The 16,435-nt window shown below is 41.1% G+C and overlaps 1 protein-coding gene across 2 annotated transcripts in view; it reads right to left on the bottom strand.

Annotated features, from left to right (window-relative positions):
• Positions 1–4,015: 4,015 nt before the first annotated feature.
• The window catches only part of LOC137265858 (organic cation transporter protein-like), a 39,179-nt gene continuing 26,759 nt past the window's right edge, over positions 4,016–16,435 (bottom strand). Inside the window, exons 8-11 of one of the 2 annotated variants that reach the window (XM_067801317.1) lie at positions 5,940–6,166; positions 5,122–5,303; positions 4,809–4,960; positions 4,016–4,420 (exon numbers count right to left, since the gene is read on the bottom strand). In XM_067801317.1, coding sequence (XP_067657418.1) covers positions 4,339–4,420; positions 4,809–4,960; positions 5,122–5,303; positions 5,940–6,166 — 643 coding nt within the window. In that variant the 3' untranslated portion in view covers positions 4,016–4,338. The remainder of the gene's footprint in view (positions 4,421–4,808; positions 4,961–5,121; positions 5,304–5,939; positions 6,167–16,435) is intronic. The other variant, XM_067801318.1, reaches the window with a different exon arrangement.

The following is a 16,435-nucleotide window of genomic DNA, read 5'->3' on the forward strand; positions in this document are numbered from 1 at the left end:
GCAAAATGGCTTTACCTTAACAGACCAGTTACATTCAAATGTGCTTAGACATTGCATAGTGGACGTTAGGTCTATATCAATACATTTAACGTTATATCTTCGAATCAATAACTGATTTTGACATCCAAACACTTGTGACAGTTGTAGATGCAGTGACAGTCTGCAATATATATATATATATATATGTGTGTGTGTGTGTGTGTGTGTGTGTGTGTGTGTGTGTGTGTGTGTGTGTGTGTGTGTGTGTGTGTGGTGAATGTAGCTTCACTTTCTAAAAGTCGGGAGTGTGTTTAAATACGAGGAAACGTGGTATTATAAAATGGTAGCTTTACTTAGATGCATTGAATCTCTATACATTTTATTGCTTGGCCCGTCAAATTAAAACACAGCCACATCACATGGGTAGGAGATGATAGAGAACTTAAAAATATCATTTTGTTCTGACAACCTTTGTCGATAACCCTTTTCATGTTTATGCGGATACTTGAGTTATGCGGATCCTTGGTATGTATACACCTGACTATGCACGACTTTGTCAATAACATTTCGCCAAAGCATCTGATTCTGTGTGTCTGCGTAGTCACTATGCAGGTTACGAATGCTCTACGAGTCAAGCCGAAAGGACAAGGAGAACCATCATTGTATTTATGATTATGGGGTTTGTTTTGAAGATTATATGTTTGGCGATGGCAATGGTTGTGTCATTTTCATTTATGATTAAGGAACAGGTTTAGTTCTTTCTATTCATTATTACTGGTATATTTTGGCAGCTGTTTCTCAGGTGTAATTACGATTTTTGGCACGGTTTTCTGCGAATTGTGGCAATGGTTGGGATTCTTATGTAAAATTATGGCAGTAGTTGGGTTTATTAGGGCTCCTTGCTGCTTGAGTCGCTAAAATGCACCCTCTGGCCGCTGACAGAGCGTGCTTTTACTAACAGATGAAAACTGAATTTAAGAAAGAAAAGAGTGCGAACAAAGTCGGTCACAGCTCAAGGTAGCCGACAGCGAGAATCATGCAAAAAGACTTGAATGAATGTACCAGTCAAGATAAACAATACTGGCTCTCAAAACTTACAAGTTTCGGCAGATTAAGAAATAGGCACTTCTTTCATTCACCGACGGCCCAGGGATACACGAGGGAATGTGTGAAAAGTTACAGGAGATTACCCTCACTAAGCATATGACGATTATGGCCGCTTCAACCACTCACCATAGTCTGCATGTTCAAAGTTCAGTAATATATGTATAAGTATATGTGCTTTTGTGTGCTTATTAACAATTCCGATATTTAAAGGGTGAGGCGCAGTTTAGTGTAATCAGGGAGCCTATATAGAGTTGTTGTAGAGTATCCCTGGTGTGATCGCTAATAGACTAGGAAAAGTATGGAAATAACTACTTATCCATTTTGAAAAACAAATAATGGTCATGTTTGTAATTTTTTGCAACTTAAATTGTTATCAAACCTTTACTGGGACCCATCCGTCAAGCTGCCTAAATGCCGACTCAGTAGTTGTACATTTCATGTCTATTCTTATCCGACGTCTGATTTTGCATGTATTTCTCGTGCAAGCACGTGCGTTTCTCCTCTCGTAATGTGGCTGTATCGCCGAGATGGCGATATGTTTGAGTACTTCGTGCATATAAAATATGCGCATCGTAAATGTTAAAAGTACTATCGCTTACTGGATAAAGTTTAAACTGGTACAAACGTTGTTATCACTGACAGTTAAATGTGATTCACAACTTGTCAAGTACGTTTCGGCATGCAATTCAGATCAAGAGTATAACGATGTAATGTTTGCAAAAAAGAGTTAATAATAGGAAGTTTTGAATGTTTTAAAAACAAACTGATCAGCAGATATTAGTAACCGAGCAGATTCATACATCAATCAGTTTTATAAAATAAACAGGAGCAGTTTGATTGACACATTTACCTGAAAAGGTGTAAGAATCTTGTATTGACTCGAAGGTTAGCACTTGTGTTGTTTGTGCTCACATCTTAGTTTGGGTCGCGATCCCTGCTTCATCATTGCTTTGGACACGTTTGAGTGTAGTCAATATTTCCAAATGAGCTATTTACATAGTCAAGTCCTGCTTCTTCCGGTAATAGCTGTCGCTGCTTGAGTTGTCAAACGGGCTAATAGAATTACCTCTGATAACAATATTCCACTGACATCCTAAACTGTATATGAAGGATAAACTGTCGTTACATTTTGTCACGGATATTATACACCAAACTTTCTTAGTAACATGTTAATTTATGTTGAAGCTGACCGCAGCTCTTCCAGATGCAGAGAGGCTAGACGGTGAAGAGCTTTAAACAGAAACATCAGTTTCTGGAAGCCTTATAAGATGGGCGTAATATGCTCATGTCTACATGTTCCTTTTATCAATCTTGCCGCTGAGATCTGTACCTTCTGAAGTTTGCGCAGGCATAGTTAATTGATCCAGACAGCAATGAATAACAATAATCAAGCCATAATGCTACAAAAGCATGGATAAGTGTCTTAGCTTCCGCAATGCATACATACCACTTGATTTTAATGATAATTCGCAGGAGGTAGTAAGCAACCATGCTTCATGTACAGTATACAAGATGGCATCCAATAAAAGGCATTCGTCACTGAAGCTGATATCATTGGCCTGTACCTGAGAGACAACTCTGTATCACCTGCATATTAGGGAAACTTGTTCCGTTAATACATTTTCTAGTTTTCTGACTTTTTAAACAAAGATTCCCTTTCTTTTCAGATTCATGACACCTAAGTGATATTTTCCAATCTAAGAAAAACCGTTTTGAGAACAGCTTCTAGAAACTTCCAGTAGTTCCAGTCGAAGAGCATGCGACTATGAGTGATATCGTTCACATTAACTAACCATTACTACTTTCAACGTTAACGTGTGAGTTACAAACAGCTGAGTTGTATTCAATGTAAGGAGCCGTTACATTGCTTACAGTTGTTTGCTACTGTATTTTTGTTTATGATTATGGCAGTGGTTGGGACTCTTTTGTCCAGGATTATGACAGTTTGTTCGAACTTTGTTATTTAGGGTTATGGCAATGGTTGGGACTCTCTATGAACGAGGAAAGGTTGGATTCATATCGACAGGACTTTTGCATTGGTTTCTTGGCATATATCCATGCCTGCCAATGATGCTATGGCTTTAACTAGTATGATGTGGCATGTCTATGTTTTCGAGGCTGTTGGTAATGGTATGTCAATGATTTTGTTGCTTCCATTCACTGAAAGAAGTTTATGTCTCTTGATGATTATTATGATTCGGGGTTTGTCCGTTGTCTTGATTAAAGCAATGGTTATGTTGGTCATGTTAAAGTCAGGTGGAAACAGTTGCCACTGAGTTTTATTTTTTATGCTGGCAAAAGTGGTTCGCCTCATCCCTCCAACTTGGACAGCTTTATGAATGTACCTCTGGTCAAAGGGTCGGTGTTAACATTGAGGACGAGGCAGATGGAGGTTAATCACCTCGGTCCTCAACGTCTGTAAGTCACATCTCCACAGTGTCAGATTGTTGTCACAAGGGTGTTTTTCACATAAATATCCAAATGATGAAGCCCCGTATTTAAAGATCAGATCATATTAATGTAACGAGGAGAATCTATGATCCGAATAAAACTGTCGGAAGGGACCTGGATACATACGTCAAATGGAGAATTGGGAACCTGGATACATCTGTCAAACAGAGAAATCGGGGATCTGGATACATCCGTCAAACTGAGGGATAGGGGAGCTGGATACGCTCATCTAACAGAGGGATCGGGGACCTGGATATATCAGTCAAACAGGGTAATCGGGGACTTGGATACATCCATCAAACAGGGTAATCTGGGACCTGGATTCATCCGTCAAACATAGGAATCGAGGACCTGGATATGGCCGTCAAACAGGGGAATCTGTTCCCTAAATATACCTGCGAGCCAGGAACATCTAGGATCTGAGTACAAGCAGATTACTGTTTAATTAGTACCTTTTGGTCTTCACAAAACCACAACAAAGATTTTATGATTATATTTAGTCGCATATGAAATCTCATGGTATATGAGTTGTTAGAAACACATGTTGTTGAATTATATGCTGTTTCTCTATATACACAGATTTTGTAATGGAACTCTATCTGCATAACCATCTGCTAGTTTCATGAACTATATGAAAGTGGATGTAGTATGAAGGAACATCAGGTGAAATGGTTGAAACTGTATATCAAAGACATGAAAATGCTGTGTTCCTCTTGATATGGACGCATCCCATCCCTGGCGTGTCCGCCGATACACATGGCGCAAGCGATGACGTCACAGACATTTGAGAGGTAGTAAAGATTACAGAATGGAATCGTCAACCATTTCCCGAGTGTTTTTGGAAACTATTGGATCGTACGTATACTTCTGTGACTTGTCTTTCCTAAAAATAGAAATGGAATATAGTATCTTACTGCAACAAACATACAGTACATGAATGGAAGACAGGCAAAATGTTTGTAGCTGTTACAGGAAAACGAATGATGACGATGCACCAAGATGACAAAGTTAATTGGCTCACCCTGGCAAGATTAAGGCTACTGGAAGCTGATGTCAGCAACCTTCCGGGACCATTAGGAAGGCCAGCATGTATCCGACTTAGTTGCTACAGTAAAGCGGAATAGGCACACCAATAGTGCACGATGACATGTAATCTGTCACTATTTTCGACTATTATCCCGTCTATTTTTCTCGCCTATTACGTTAAACAATAGAGAGCTTCACAAAAGACAATGTTACACAATACGCTGTTTCCAAAACATCTACTATACCTTCCGAACAATATGGCATCTTCAATGGTTTCTGGTAGCTTCTTGTTCTTTGTCTCCGGAAGTAGTAACGACAACAATCCAGCGGAAACCGTGATAACCCCAAACACGATGAGTGGCAGAGCTTCCGCCAAGTTTCCCCCAACAATGACGCCCTGCAATGTAGTGAAACCGTTTTGTTTTAATTTGACCTAAATGCATGCAACAAAATGCGTTCTCCATAGGTCATTTCGGAATTCATCTTACAACTGTAAGACCGGGATTTTAGCCAGTACATCTAAACGTTGCAACGTTATTAAAAAGGTCTTGATCTTACCAGATCTGATATATACGGAGCCACCATGCCGCCCACGCCTTCAAATACAGAACACGCTCCAATGCCAGACTGGCGCACCACCGTCGGGAAGATCTCAGCGGAGAAGACATACACAACCGCGAAAGCCGCCGACGCCCCGAACTTGCCCACCATGGCCAGCGAAACCGTGATCCATGTGTGTGCTGAAGCACGGAAGATGTTTTGAGTCAGTGAATTTGGAAAATACTTCAGTTATGTAAGGGAGCACCATCTTCATGCCAGTGGCAAGGCCGAGCCGAGATAAAACATGCCCTGAAAGTTTGAACGAAATATAAAATGTCAAAAACCGCGACATTATCCTCTTTGGCGCAAGCATAGTCAAATACGTTACTTTATGCACAATCCTCAAACAACAGTACAATCCTGTCTTGCAACTTCAACAACTCGCAACGCCACCTTTGAGACAGGCTTATCACCAAGTGAGTGAGTGTGTAGGGATTTATGCAGCCTTTAGCAATATTCCAGCAATATCACAGCGGAGGACACCAGAAACGGGCTTCACACATTATACCCATGTGGGGAATCGAACCTGGGTCTGCAGCGAGACAAGTAGAAGCTACAACCTATGGCTACCCCACCCCCCACCCACCCCCTCCCACCCCCCCACACACACACACCCCTAATGATCACGTGAATGATGCTAAGGTGAATTTGACTCTTGGACACGTTTCATATGTATCAGATATGTCACGTCGTTTCAGTTTAATTTAGAAACAACGCCACAAGATATGCGTCACTTCGCACAAAGAACGCGACAAACAAGGCTTAGATATACTCACACTTGTCACCATAGATAACTGGGAACAGTGTAGCAATACACGCCACTCCACCAAGAAGCATGCTTGCACAGTATAGTTTCTTCCTGCCCGTCCTTTCCAGAAGAACAATACACATGACATAAGCAGCTGTCTCTACAGCGGACGAGATGGTGAAGTTGAGGAAGACATCTCCACTGAGGTTGCTGACGTTCAGACTGAGGCCGTAGTAGATTATGTTGATAGCAAACCTAGTTTAAGGATATACTGAATGAGAGAGTGAGTTTAAATATTCGAGCTGATCAAACAGCATTTCGGTAATAGCACGGTGTGCGGACGGACAACTGGTAACAATACCACTGCGTGAACACATGGAAGTACAAGCATGGCGTCTTGAAGGACAAATGGAAGTAATAGTATGGCGTGTTGAAGGACAGATGGATGTAATAGTATGGCGTGTTGAAGGACAGATGGAAGTAATAGTATGGTGTGTTGAAGGGCAGATGGAAGTAATAGCATGGTGTGTTGAAGAACAGGTGGAAGTAATAGCATGGTGTGTTAAAGGACAGATGGAAGTAATAGTTTGGCGTATTGAAGGACCGATGGAAGTAGAAGCAAGGCGTGTTGAAGGACAGATGGAAGTAATAGCATGGTGTGTTGAAGGACAGATGGAAGTAATAGTATGGTGTGTTGAAGGACAGATGGAAGTAATAGTATGCCGTGTTGAAGGACAGATGGAAGCAATAGTATGGTGTGTTGAAGGACAGATGGAAGTAATAGCATGGTGTGTTGAAGGACAGATGGAAGTAACAGTGTGCCGTGTTGAAGGACAGATGGAAGTAATAGCATGGTGTGTTGAAGGACAGATGGAAGTAATAGTATGGTGTATTGAAGGACAGATGGAAGTAATAGTATCGCGTGTTGAAGGAGAGATGGAACTAATAGCATGGCGTCTTGAAAGACAGACGGAAGTAATACTTTGGCGTGTTGAAGGACAGATGGAAGAAATAGTATGGCGTGTTAAAGGACAGATGGAAGTAATAGTATGGTGTGTTGAAGGACAGATGGAAGTAATAGTTTGGCGTGTTGAAGCACAGATGGAAGTAATAGTTTGGTGTGTTAAGAGACAAATGGAAGTAATAATCTGGCGTGTTGAAGAACAGATGGAAGTCAAAGCATGGTGTGTTCGAGAACAGATGGAAGTAACAGTATGGTGTGTTTAAGGACAGATGGAGGTAGTAGCATGGTGTGAAGGACAGCTGGGAGTAATAGTTTGGCGTGTTAAGGGACAGATGGAAGTAATAGCATGGTGTATTGAAGGACAGATGGAAGTAATAGCATGGCGTGCTAAGGGACAGCTGGGAGTAATAGTTTGGCGTGTTAAGGGGCAGATGGAAGTAATAGCATGGTGTGTTGAAGGACAGATGGAAGTAATAGTATGGTGTATTGAAGGACAGATGGAAGTAATAGCATGGTGTGTTAAGGGACAGATGGAAGTAATAGTATGGCGTGTTGAAGGACAGATGGAAGTAATAGTTTGGTGTGTTAAAGGACAGATGGAAGCAATAGTATGGTGTGTTGAAGCACAGATGGAAGTAATAGTATGGTGTGTTAACGGACAGATGGAAGTAATAGCATGGTGTGTTAAAGGACAGATGGAAGTAATAGCACCGTGTGTTGAAGGACAGATGGAAGTAATAGTATGGTGTGTTGAAGGACAGATGGAAGTAATAGCATGGTGTGCTGAAGGAGAGATGGAAGTAATAGCATGGTGTGTTGAAGGAGAGATGGAAGTAGAAGCAAGTCGTGTTGAAGGACCGATGGAAGTAATAGCATGGTGTGTTGAAGAACAGATGGAAGTAATAGTATGGTGTGTTAAGGGACAGATGGATGCAATAGTATGGTGTGTTAAAGGACAGATGGAAGTAATAGCATGGTGTGTTGAAGGACCGATGGAAGGAATAGTATGGCGTGTTGAACGACAGATGCAAGTAATAGTTTGGTGTGTTGAAGGACAGATGGAAGGAAGAATATGGCGTATTGAAGGACAGATGGAAGAAATAGTATCGCGTGTTGAAGGAGAGATGGAAGTAATAGCATGGCGTGTTGAAGGACAGACGGAAGTAATTGTTTGGCGTGTTGAAGGACAGATGGAAGAAATAGTATGGGGTGTTGAATGACAGATGGAAGTAATAGTATGGTGTGTTGAAGGACAGATGGAAGTAATTGTTTGACGTGTTGAAGCACAGATGGAACTAATAGTTTGGTGTCTTAAGGGACAGATGGAAGAAATAATCTGGCGTGCTGAAGGACAGATGGAAGCAACAGTATGGCGTGTTGAAAGACAGATAGAAATAATAGTTTGGTGTGTTGAGGGACAGATGGAAGTAATAGTATGGTGTGTTGAAGGACAGATGGAAGTAATGGTATGGTGTGTTAAGGGACAGATGGAAGGAATATTATGGTGTTTTAAGGGACAGATGGAAGGAATAGTATGGTGTATTGAAGGACAGATAGAAGTAAAAGCATGGTGTGTTAAGGGACAGATGGAAGTAATAGTATGGTGTGTTGAAGGACAGATGGAAGTAATAGTATGGTGTGTTAAGGGACAGATGGAAGTAATAGTACGGTGTATTGAAGGACAGATGGAAGTAAAAGCATGGTGTGTTAAGGGACAGATGGAAGTAATAGTATGGTGTGTTGAAGGACAGATGGAAGTAATAGTATGGTGTGTTAAGGGACAGATGGAAGTAGTATCATGGTGTGTTGAAGGACAGATGGAAGTAATAGCATGGTGTGTTAAAGGACAGATGGAAGTAATAGTATGGTGTATTGAAGGACAGACGGAAGTAATAGCATGGCGTGTTGAAGGACAGATGGAAGCAATACTATGCTGTGTTAAAGGACAGATGGAAGTAATAGCATGGTGTGTTGAAGGACAGATGGAAGTAATAGTATGGTGTGTTGAAGGACCGATGGAAGTAATAGTATGGTGTCTTAAGGAACAGATGGAAGAAATAGTATGGTGTATAGAAGGACAGATGGAAGGAATAGTATGCCGTGTTGAAGGACAGATGGAAGTAAAAGCATCGTGTGTTAAAGGACAGATGGAAGTAATAGCATGGTGTGTTGAAGGACAGATGGAAGTAATAGTGTGGTGTGTCAAAGGACAGATGGAAGTAATAGCATGGCGTGTTGAAGAACAGATGGAAGTAATAGTATGGTGTGTTGAGGGACAGATGGAAGTAATAGTATGGTGTGTTGAAGGACAGATGGAAGTAATAGCATGGTGTGTTGAAGGACAGATGGAAGTAATAGTATGGCGTGTTGAAGGACAGATGGAAGTAATAGTATGGTGTGTTGAAGGACAGATGGAAGAAATAGCATGGTGTGTTGAAGGACAGATGGAAGTAATAGTATGGTGTGTTGAAGGACAGATGGAAGTAATAGCATGGTGTGTTAAAGGACAGATGGAAGTAATAGCATGGTGTGTTGAAGGACAGATGGAAGTAATAGTATGGCGTGTTAAAGGACAGATGGAAGTAATAGCATGGTGTGTTAAAGGACAGATGGAAGTAATAGCATGGTGTGTTGAAGGACAGATGGAAGTAATAGTATGGTGTGTTGAAGGACAGATGGATGTAATAGCATGGTGTGTTGAAGGACAGATGGAAGTAATAGCATGGTGTGTTGGAGGACAGATGGAAGTAATAGCATGGTGTGTTGAAGGACAGATGGAAGTAATAGTATGGCGTGTTAAAGGACAGATGGAAGTAATAGCATGGTGTGTTGAAGGACAGATGGAAGTAATAGTATGACGTGTTAAAGGACAGATGGAAGTAATAGCATGGTGTGTTGAAGGACAGATGGAAGTAAGAGTATGGTGTGTTGAAGGACAGATGGAAGTAATAGTATGGTGTGTTGAAGGACAGATGGAAGTAACAGCATGGTGTGTTGAAGGACAGATGAAAGTAGAAGCAAGGCGTGTTCAAGGACAGATGGAAGCAATAGTATGGCGTGTTAAAGGACAGATTGAAGTAATAGTATGGTGCGCTAAAGGACAGATGGAAGTAGTAGTATGGCGTGTTAAAGGACAGATGCAAGTAATAGTATGGTGTGTTGAAGGACAGATGGAAGTAATAGCATGGTGTGTTAAGGGACAGATGGAAGGAATAGTATGGCGTATTGAAGGACAGATGGAAGTAAAAGCATGGTGTGTTAAGGGACAGACGGAAGTAAAAGCATGGTGTGTTAAGGGACAGACGGAAGTAATAGTATGGTGTGTTGAAGGACAGATAGAAGCAATCGTATCGTGTGTTAAGGGACAGATGGAAGGAATAGTGTGGTGTGTTAAGGGACAGATGGAAGGAATAGTATGGCGTATTGAAGGACAGATGGAAGTAATAGTATGGTGTGTTAAAGGACAGATGCAAGTAATAGCATGGTGTGTTGAAGGACAGATGGAAGTAATAGTATGGCGTGTTAAAGGAAAGATGGAAGTAATAGTATGGTGTGTTGAAGAACAGATGGAAGTAATAGTATGGCGTGTTCAAGAACAGATGGAAGTAATGGTATGGTGTGTTGAAGGACAGATGGAACAAATAGTATGGTGTGTTGAAGGACAGATGGAAGGAATAGTATGGTGTGTTAAGGGACAGATGGACGGAATAGTATGGCGTACAGAAGGACTGATGGAAGTAATAGTTTGGTGTGTTGAAGGACAGATGGAAGTAATAGCGTGGTGTGTTGAAGGACAGATGGAAGTAATAGTATGGCGTGTTGAAGGACAGATGGAAGTAATAGTATGGTGTGTTAAAGGACAGATGGAACTAATAGTTTGGTGTCTTAAGGGACAGATGGAAGAAATAATCTGGCGTGTTGAAGGACAGATGGAAGCAACAGTATGGCGTGTTGAAAGACAGATAGAAATAATAGTTTGGTGTGTTGAGGGACAGATGGAAGTAATAGTATGGTGTGTTGAAGGACAGATGGAAGTAATGGTATGGTGTGTTAAGGGACAGATGGAAGGAATATTATGGTGTTTTAAGGGACAGATGGAAGGAATAGTATGGTGTATTGAAGGACAGATAGAAGTAAAAGCATGGTGTGTTAAGGGACAGATGGAAGTAATAGTATGGTGTGTTGAAGGACAGATGGAAGTAATCGTATGGTGTGTTAAGGGACAGATGGAAGTAATAGTACGGCGTATTGAAGGACAGATGGAAGTAAAAGCATGGTGTGTTAAGGGACAGATGGAAGTAATAGTATGGTGTGTTCAAGGACAGATGGAAGTAATAGTATGGTGTGTTAAGGGACAGATGGAAGTAGTATCATGGTGTGTTGAAGGACAGATGGAAGTAATAGCATGGTGTGTTAAAGGACAGATGGAAGTAATAGTATGGTGTATTGAAGGACAGACGGAAGTAATAGCATGGCGTGTTGAAGGACAGATGGAAGCAATAGTATGCTGTGTTAAAGGACAGATGGAAGTAATAGCATGGTGTGTTGAAGGACAGATGGAAGTAATAGTATGGTGTGTTGAAGGACCGATGGAAGTAATAGTATGGTGTCTTAAGGAACAGATGGAAGAAATAGTATGGTGTATAGAAGGACAGATGGAAGGAATAGTATGCCGTGTTGAAGGACAGATGGAAGTAAAAGCATCGTGTGTTAAAGGACAGATGGAAGTAATAGCATGGTGTGTTGAAGGACCGATGGAAGTAATAGTATGGTGTGTCAAAGGACAGATGGAAGTAATAGCATGGCGTGTTGAAGAACAGATGGAAGTAATAGTATGGTGTGTTGAGGGACAGATGGAAGTAATAGTATGGTGTGTTAAAGGACAGATGGAAGTAATAGCATGGTGTGTTGAAGGACAGATGGAAGTAATAGTATGGCGTGTTGAAGGACAGATGGAAGTAATAGTATGGTGTGTTGAAGGACAGATGGAAGAAATAGCATGGTGTGTTGAAGGACAGATGGAAGTAATAGTATGGTGTGTTGAAGGACAGATGGAAGTAATAGCATGGTGTGTTAAAGGACAGATGGAAGTAATAGCATGGTGTGTTGAAGGACAGATGGAAGTAATAGTATGGCGTGTTAAAGGACAGATGGAAGTAATAGCATGGTGTGTTAAAGGACAGATGGAAGTAATAGCATGGTGTGTTGAAGGACAGATGGAAGTAATAGTATGGTGTGTTGAAGGACAGATGGATGTAATAGCATGGTGTGTTGAAGGACAGATGGAAGTAATAGCATGGTGTGTTGGAGGACAGATGGAAGTAATAGCATGGTGTGTTGAAGGACAGATGGAAGTAATAGTATGGCGTGTTAAAGGACAGATGGAAGTAATAGCATGGTGTGTTGAAGGACAGATGGAAGTAATAGTGTGACGTGTTAAAGGACAGATGGAAGTAATAGCATGGTGTGTTGAAGGACAGATGGAAGTAAGAGTATGGTGTGTTGAAGGACAGATGGAAGTAATAGTATGGTGTGTTGAAGGACAGATGGAAGTAACAGCATGGTGTGTTGAAGGACAGATGAAAGTAGAAGCAAGGCGTGTTCAAGGACAGATGGAAGCAATAGTATGGCGTGTTAAAGGACAGATTGAAGTAATAGTATGGTGCGCTAAAGGACAGATGGAAGTAGTAGTATGGCGTGTTAAAGGACAGATGCAAGTAATAGTATGGTGTGTTGAAGGACAGAAGGAAGTAATAGCATGGTGTGTTAAGGGACAGATGGAAGGAATAGTATGGCGTATTAAAGGACAGATGGAAGTAAAAGCATGGTGTGTTAAGGGACAGACGGAAGTAAAAGCATGGTGTGTTAAGGGACAGACGGAAGTAATAGTATGGTGTGTTGAAGGACAGATAGAAGCAATCGCATCGTGTGTTAAGGGACAGATGGAAGGAATAGTGTGGTGTGTTAAGGGACAGATGGAAGGAATAGTATGGCGTATTGAAGGACAGATGGAAGTAATAGTATGGTGTGTTAAAGGACAGATGCAAGTAATAGCATGGTGTGTTGAAGGACAGATGGAAGTAATAGTATGGCGTGTTAAAGGAAAGATGGAAGTAATAGTATGGTGTGTTGAAGAACAGATGGAAGTAATAGTATGGCGTGTTCAAGAACAGATGGAAGTAATGGTATGGTGTGTTGAAGGACAGATGGAACAAATAGTATGGTGTGTTGAAGGACAGATGGAAGGAATAGTATGGTGTGTTAAGGGACAGATGGACGGAATAGTATGGCGTATAGAAGGACAGATGTAAGTAATAGTTTGGTGTGTTGAAGGACAGATGGAAGTAATAGCGTGGTGTGTTGAAGGACAGATGGAAGTAATAGTATGGCGTGTTGAAGGACAGATGGAAGTAATAGTATGGTGTGTTAAAGGACAGATGGAAGTAATAGTATGGCGTGTTGAAGAACAGATGGAAGTAATAGTATGGTGTGTTGAAGGACATATGGAAGTAATACTATGGTGTGTTAGGGACAGATGGAAGTAATAGTATGGCGTATTGAAGGACAGATGGAAGTGAAAGCATGGTGTGTTTAGGGACCGATGGAAGTAATAGCATAGTGTGTTAAAGGACAGATGGAAGTAATAGTATGGTGTATTGAAGGACAGATGGAAGTAATAGTATGGTGTATTGAAGGACAGATGGAAGTAATAGCATGGCGTGTTGGACAGATGGAAGTAATAGTATGCTGTGTTAAAGGACAGATGGAAGTAATAGCATGGTGTGTTGAAGGACAGATGGAAGTAATAGTATGGTGTGTTGAAGGACCGATGGAAGTAATAGTATGGTGTCTTAAGGAACAGATGGAAGGAATAGCATGGTGTGTTAAAGGACATATGGAAGGAATAGTATGGCGTATTGAAGGACAGATGGAAGTAAAAGCATGGTGTGTTAAAGGACAGATGGAAGTAGTAGCATGGTGTGTTGAAGGACCGATGGAAGTAATAGTATGGCGTGTCAAAGGACAGATGGAAGCAATACCATGGCGTGTTGAAGAACAGATGGAAGTAATAGTATGGTGTGTTGAGGGACAGATGGAAGTAATAGTGTGGTGTGTTAAAGGACAGATGGAAGTAATAGTATGGTGTGTTGAAGGACAGATGGAAGTAATAGTATGGTGTGTTGAAGGACAGATGGAAGTAATAGTATGGTGTGTTAAAGGACAGATGGAAGTAATAGCATGGTGTGTTGAAGGACAGATGGAAGTAATAGTATGGTGTGTTGAAGGACAGATGGAAGTAATAGTATGGTGTGTTGAAGGACAGATGGAAGTAATAGTATGGTGTGTTAAAGGACAGATGGAAGTAATAGCATGGTGTGTTGAAGGACAGATGGAAGTAATAGCATGGCGTGTTAAAGGACAGATGGAAGTAATGGCATGGTGTGTTGAAGGACAGATGGAAGTAATAGTATGGTGTGTTGAAGGACAGATGGAAGTAATAGTATGGTGTGTTGAAGGACAGATGGAAGTAAGAGCATGGTGTGTTGAAGGACAGATGGAAGTAATAGCATGGTGTGTTGAAGGACAGATCTAAGTACTAGTATGGTGTGTTAAAGGACAGATGGAAGTAATAGTGTGGTGTGTTAAAGGACAGATGGAAGTAATAGCATGGTGTGTTGAAGGACAGATGGAAATAAGAGTATGGCGTGTTAAAGGACAGATGGAAGTAATAGCATGGTGTGCTGAAGGACAGATGGAAGTAATAGCATGGTGTGTTGAAGGACAGATGGAAGTAACAGTATGGTGTGTTGAAGGACAGATGGATGTAATAGCATGGTGTGTTGAAGGACAGATGGAAGTAATAGCATGGTGTGTTAGAGGACAGATGGAAGTAATAGCATGGTGTGTTGAAGGACAGATGGAAGTAATAGTATGGCGTGTTGAAGGACAGATGGAAGTAATAGTATGGTGTGTTGAAGGACAGATGGAAGTAATAGTATGGTGTGTTAAAGGACAGATGGAAGTAATAGCATGGTGTGTTAAAGGACAGATGGAAGGAATAGTATGGCGTGTTAAAGGACAGATGGAAGTAATAGCATGGTGTGTTGAAGGACAGATGGAAGTAATAGCATGGTGTGTTGAAGAACAGATGGAAGAAATAGCATGGTGTGTTGAAGGACAGATGGAAGTAATAGTATGGTGTGTTGAAGGACAGATGGAAGTAATAGTATGGTGTGTTGAAGGACAGATGGAAGTAATAGCATGGTGTGTTGAAGGACAGATGGAAGTAATAGCATGGTGTGTTGAAGGACAGATGGAAGTAATAGTATGGTGTGTTGAAGGACAGATGGAAGTAATAGCATGGTGTGTTGAAGGACAGATGGAAGTAATAGCATGGTGTGTTAGAGGACAGATGGAAGTAATAGCATGGTGTGTTAAAGGACAGATGGAAGTAATAGCATGGTGTGTTGAAGGACAGATGGAAGTAATGGTATGGCGTGTTAAAGGACAGATGGAAGTAATAGCATGGTGTGTTGAAGGACAGATGGAAATAAGAGTATGGTGTGTTGAAGGACAGATGGAAGAAATAGTATGGTGTGTTAAAGGACAGATGGAAGTAATAGCATGGCGTGTTAAAGGACAGATGGAAGTAATAGCATGGTGTGTTGAAGGACAGATGGAAGTAATAGCATGGTGTGTTGAAGGACAGATGGAAGTAATAGTATGGTGTGTTGAAGGACAGATGGATGTAATAGCATGGTGTGTTGAAGGACAGATGGAAGTAATAGCATGGTGTGCTAGAGGACAGATGGAAGTAATAGCATGGTGTGTTGAAGAACAGATGGAAGTAATAGTATGGCGTGTTAAAGGACAGATGGAAGTAATAGCATGGTGTGTTGAAGGACAGATGGAAGTAATAGTATGGCGTGTTAAAGGACAGATGGAAGTAATAGCATGGTGTGTTGAAGGGCAGATGGAAACAAGAGTATGGTGTGTTGAAGGACAGATGGAAGTAATAGTATGGTGTGTTGAGGGACAGATGGAAGTAATAGTATGGTGTGTTAAAGGACAGATGGAAGTAATAGCATGGTGTGTTGAAGGACAGATGGAAGTAATAGTATGGCGTGTTGAAGGACAGATGGAAGTAATAGTATGGTGTGTTGAAGGACAGATGGAAGTAATAGTATGGTGTGTTAAAGGACAGATGGAAGTAATAGCATGGTGTGTTGAAGGACAGATGGAAGTAATAGTAAGGCGTGTTAAAGGACAGATGGAAGTAATAGCATGGTGTGATGAAGGACAGATGGAAGTAATAGCATGGTGTGCTAAAGGACAGATGGAAGTAATAGCATGGTGTGTTGAAGGACAGATGGAAGTAATAGCATGGTGTGTTGAAGGACAGATGGAAGTAATAGTATGGTGTGTTGAAGGACAGATGGAAGTAATAGTATGGTGTGTTGAAGGACAGATGGATGTAATAGCATGGTGTGTTGAAGGACAGATGGAAGTAATAGTATGGCGTGTTGAAGGACAGATGGAAGTAATAGCATGGTGTGTTG

This window comes from Haliotis asinina, chromosome 15 (assembly GCF_037392515.1).
Source record: "Haliotis asinina isolate JCU_RB_2024 chromosome 15, JCU_Hal_asi_v2, whole genome shotgun sequence".
NCBI lineage: Eukaryota > Metazoa > Mollusca > Gastropoda > Lepetellida > Haliotidae > Haliotis > Haliotis asinina.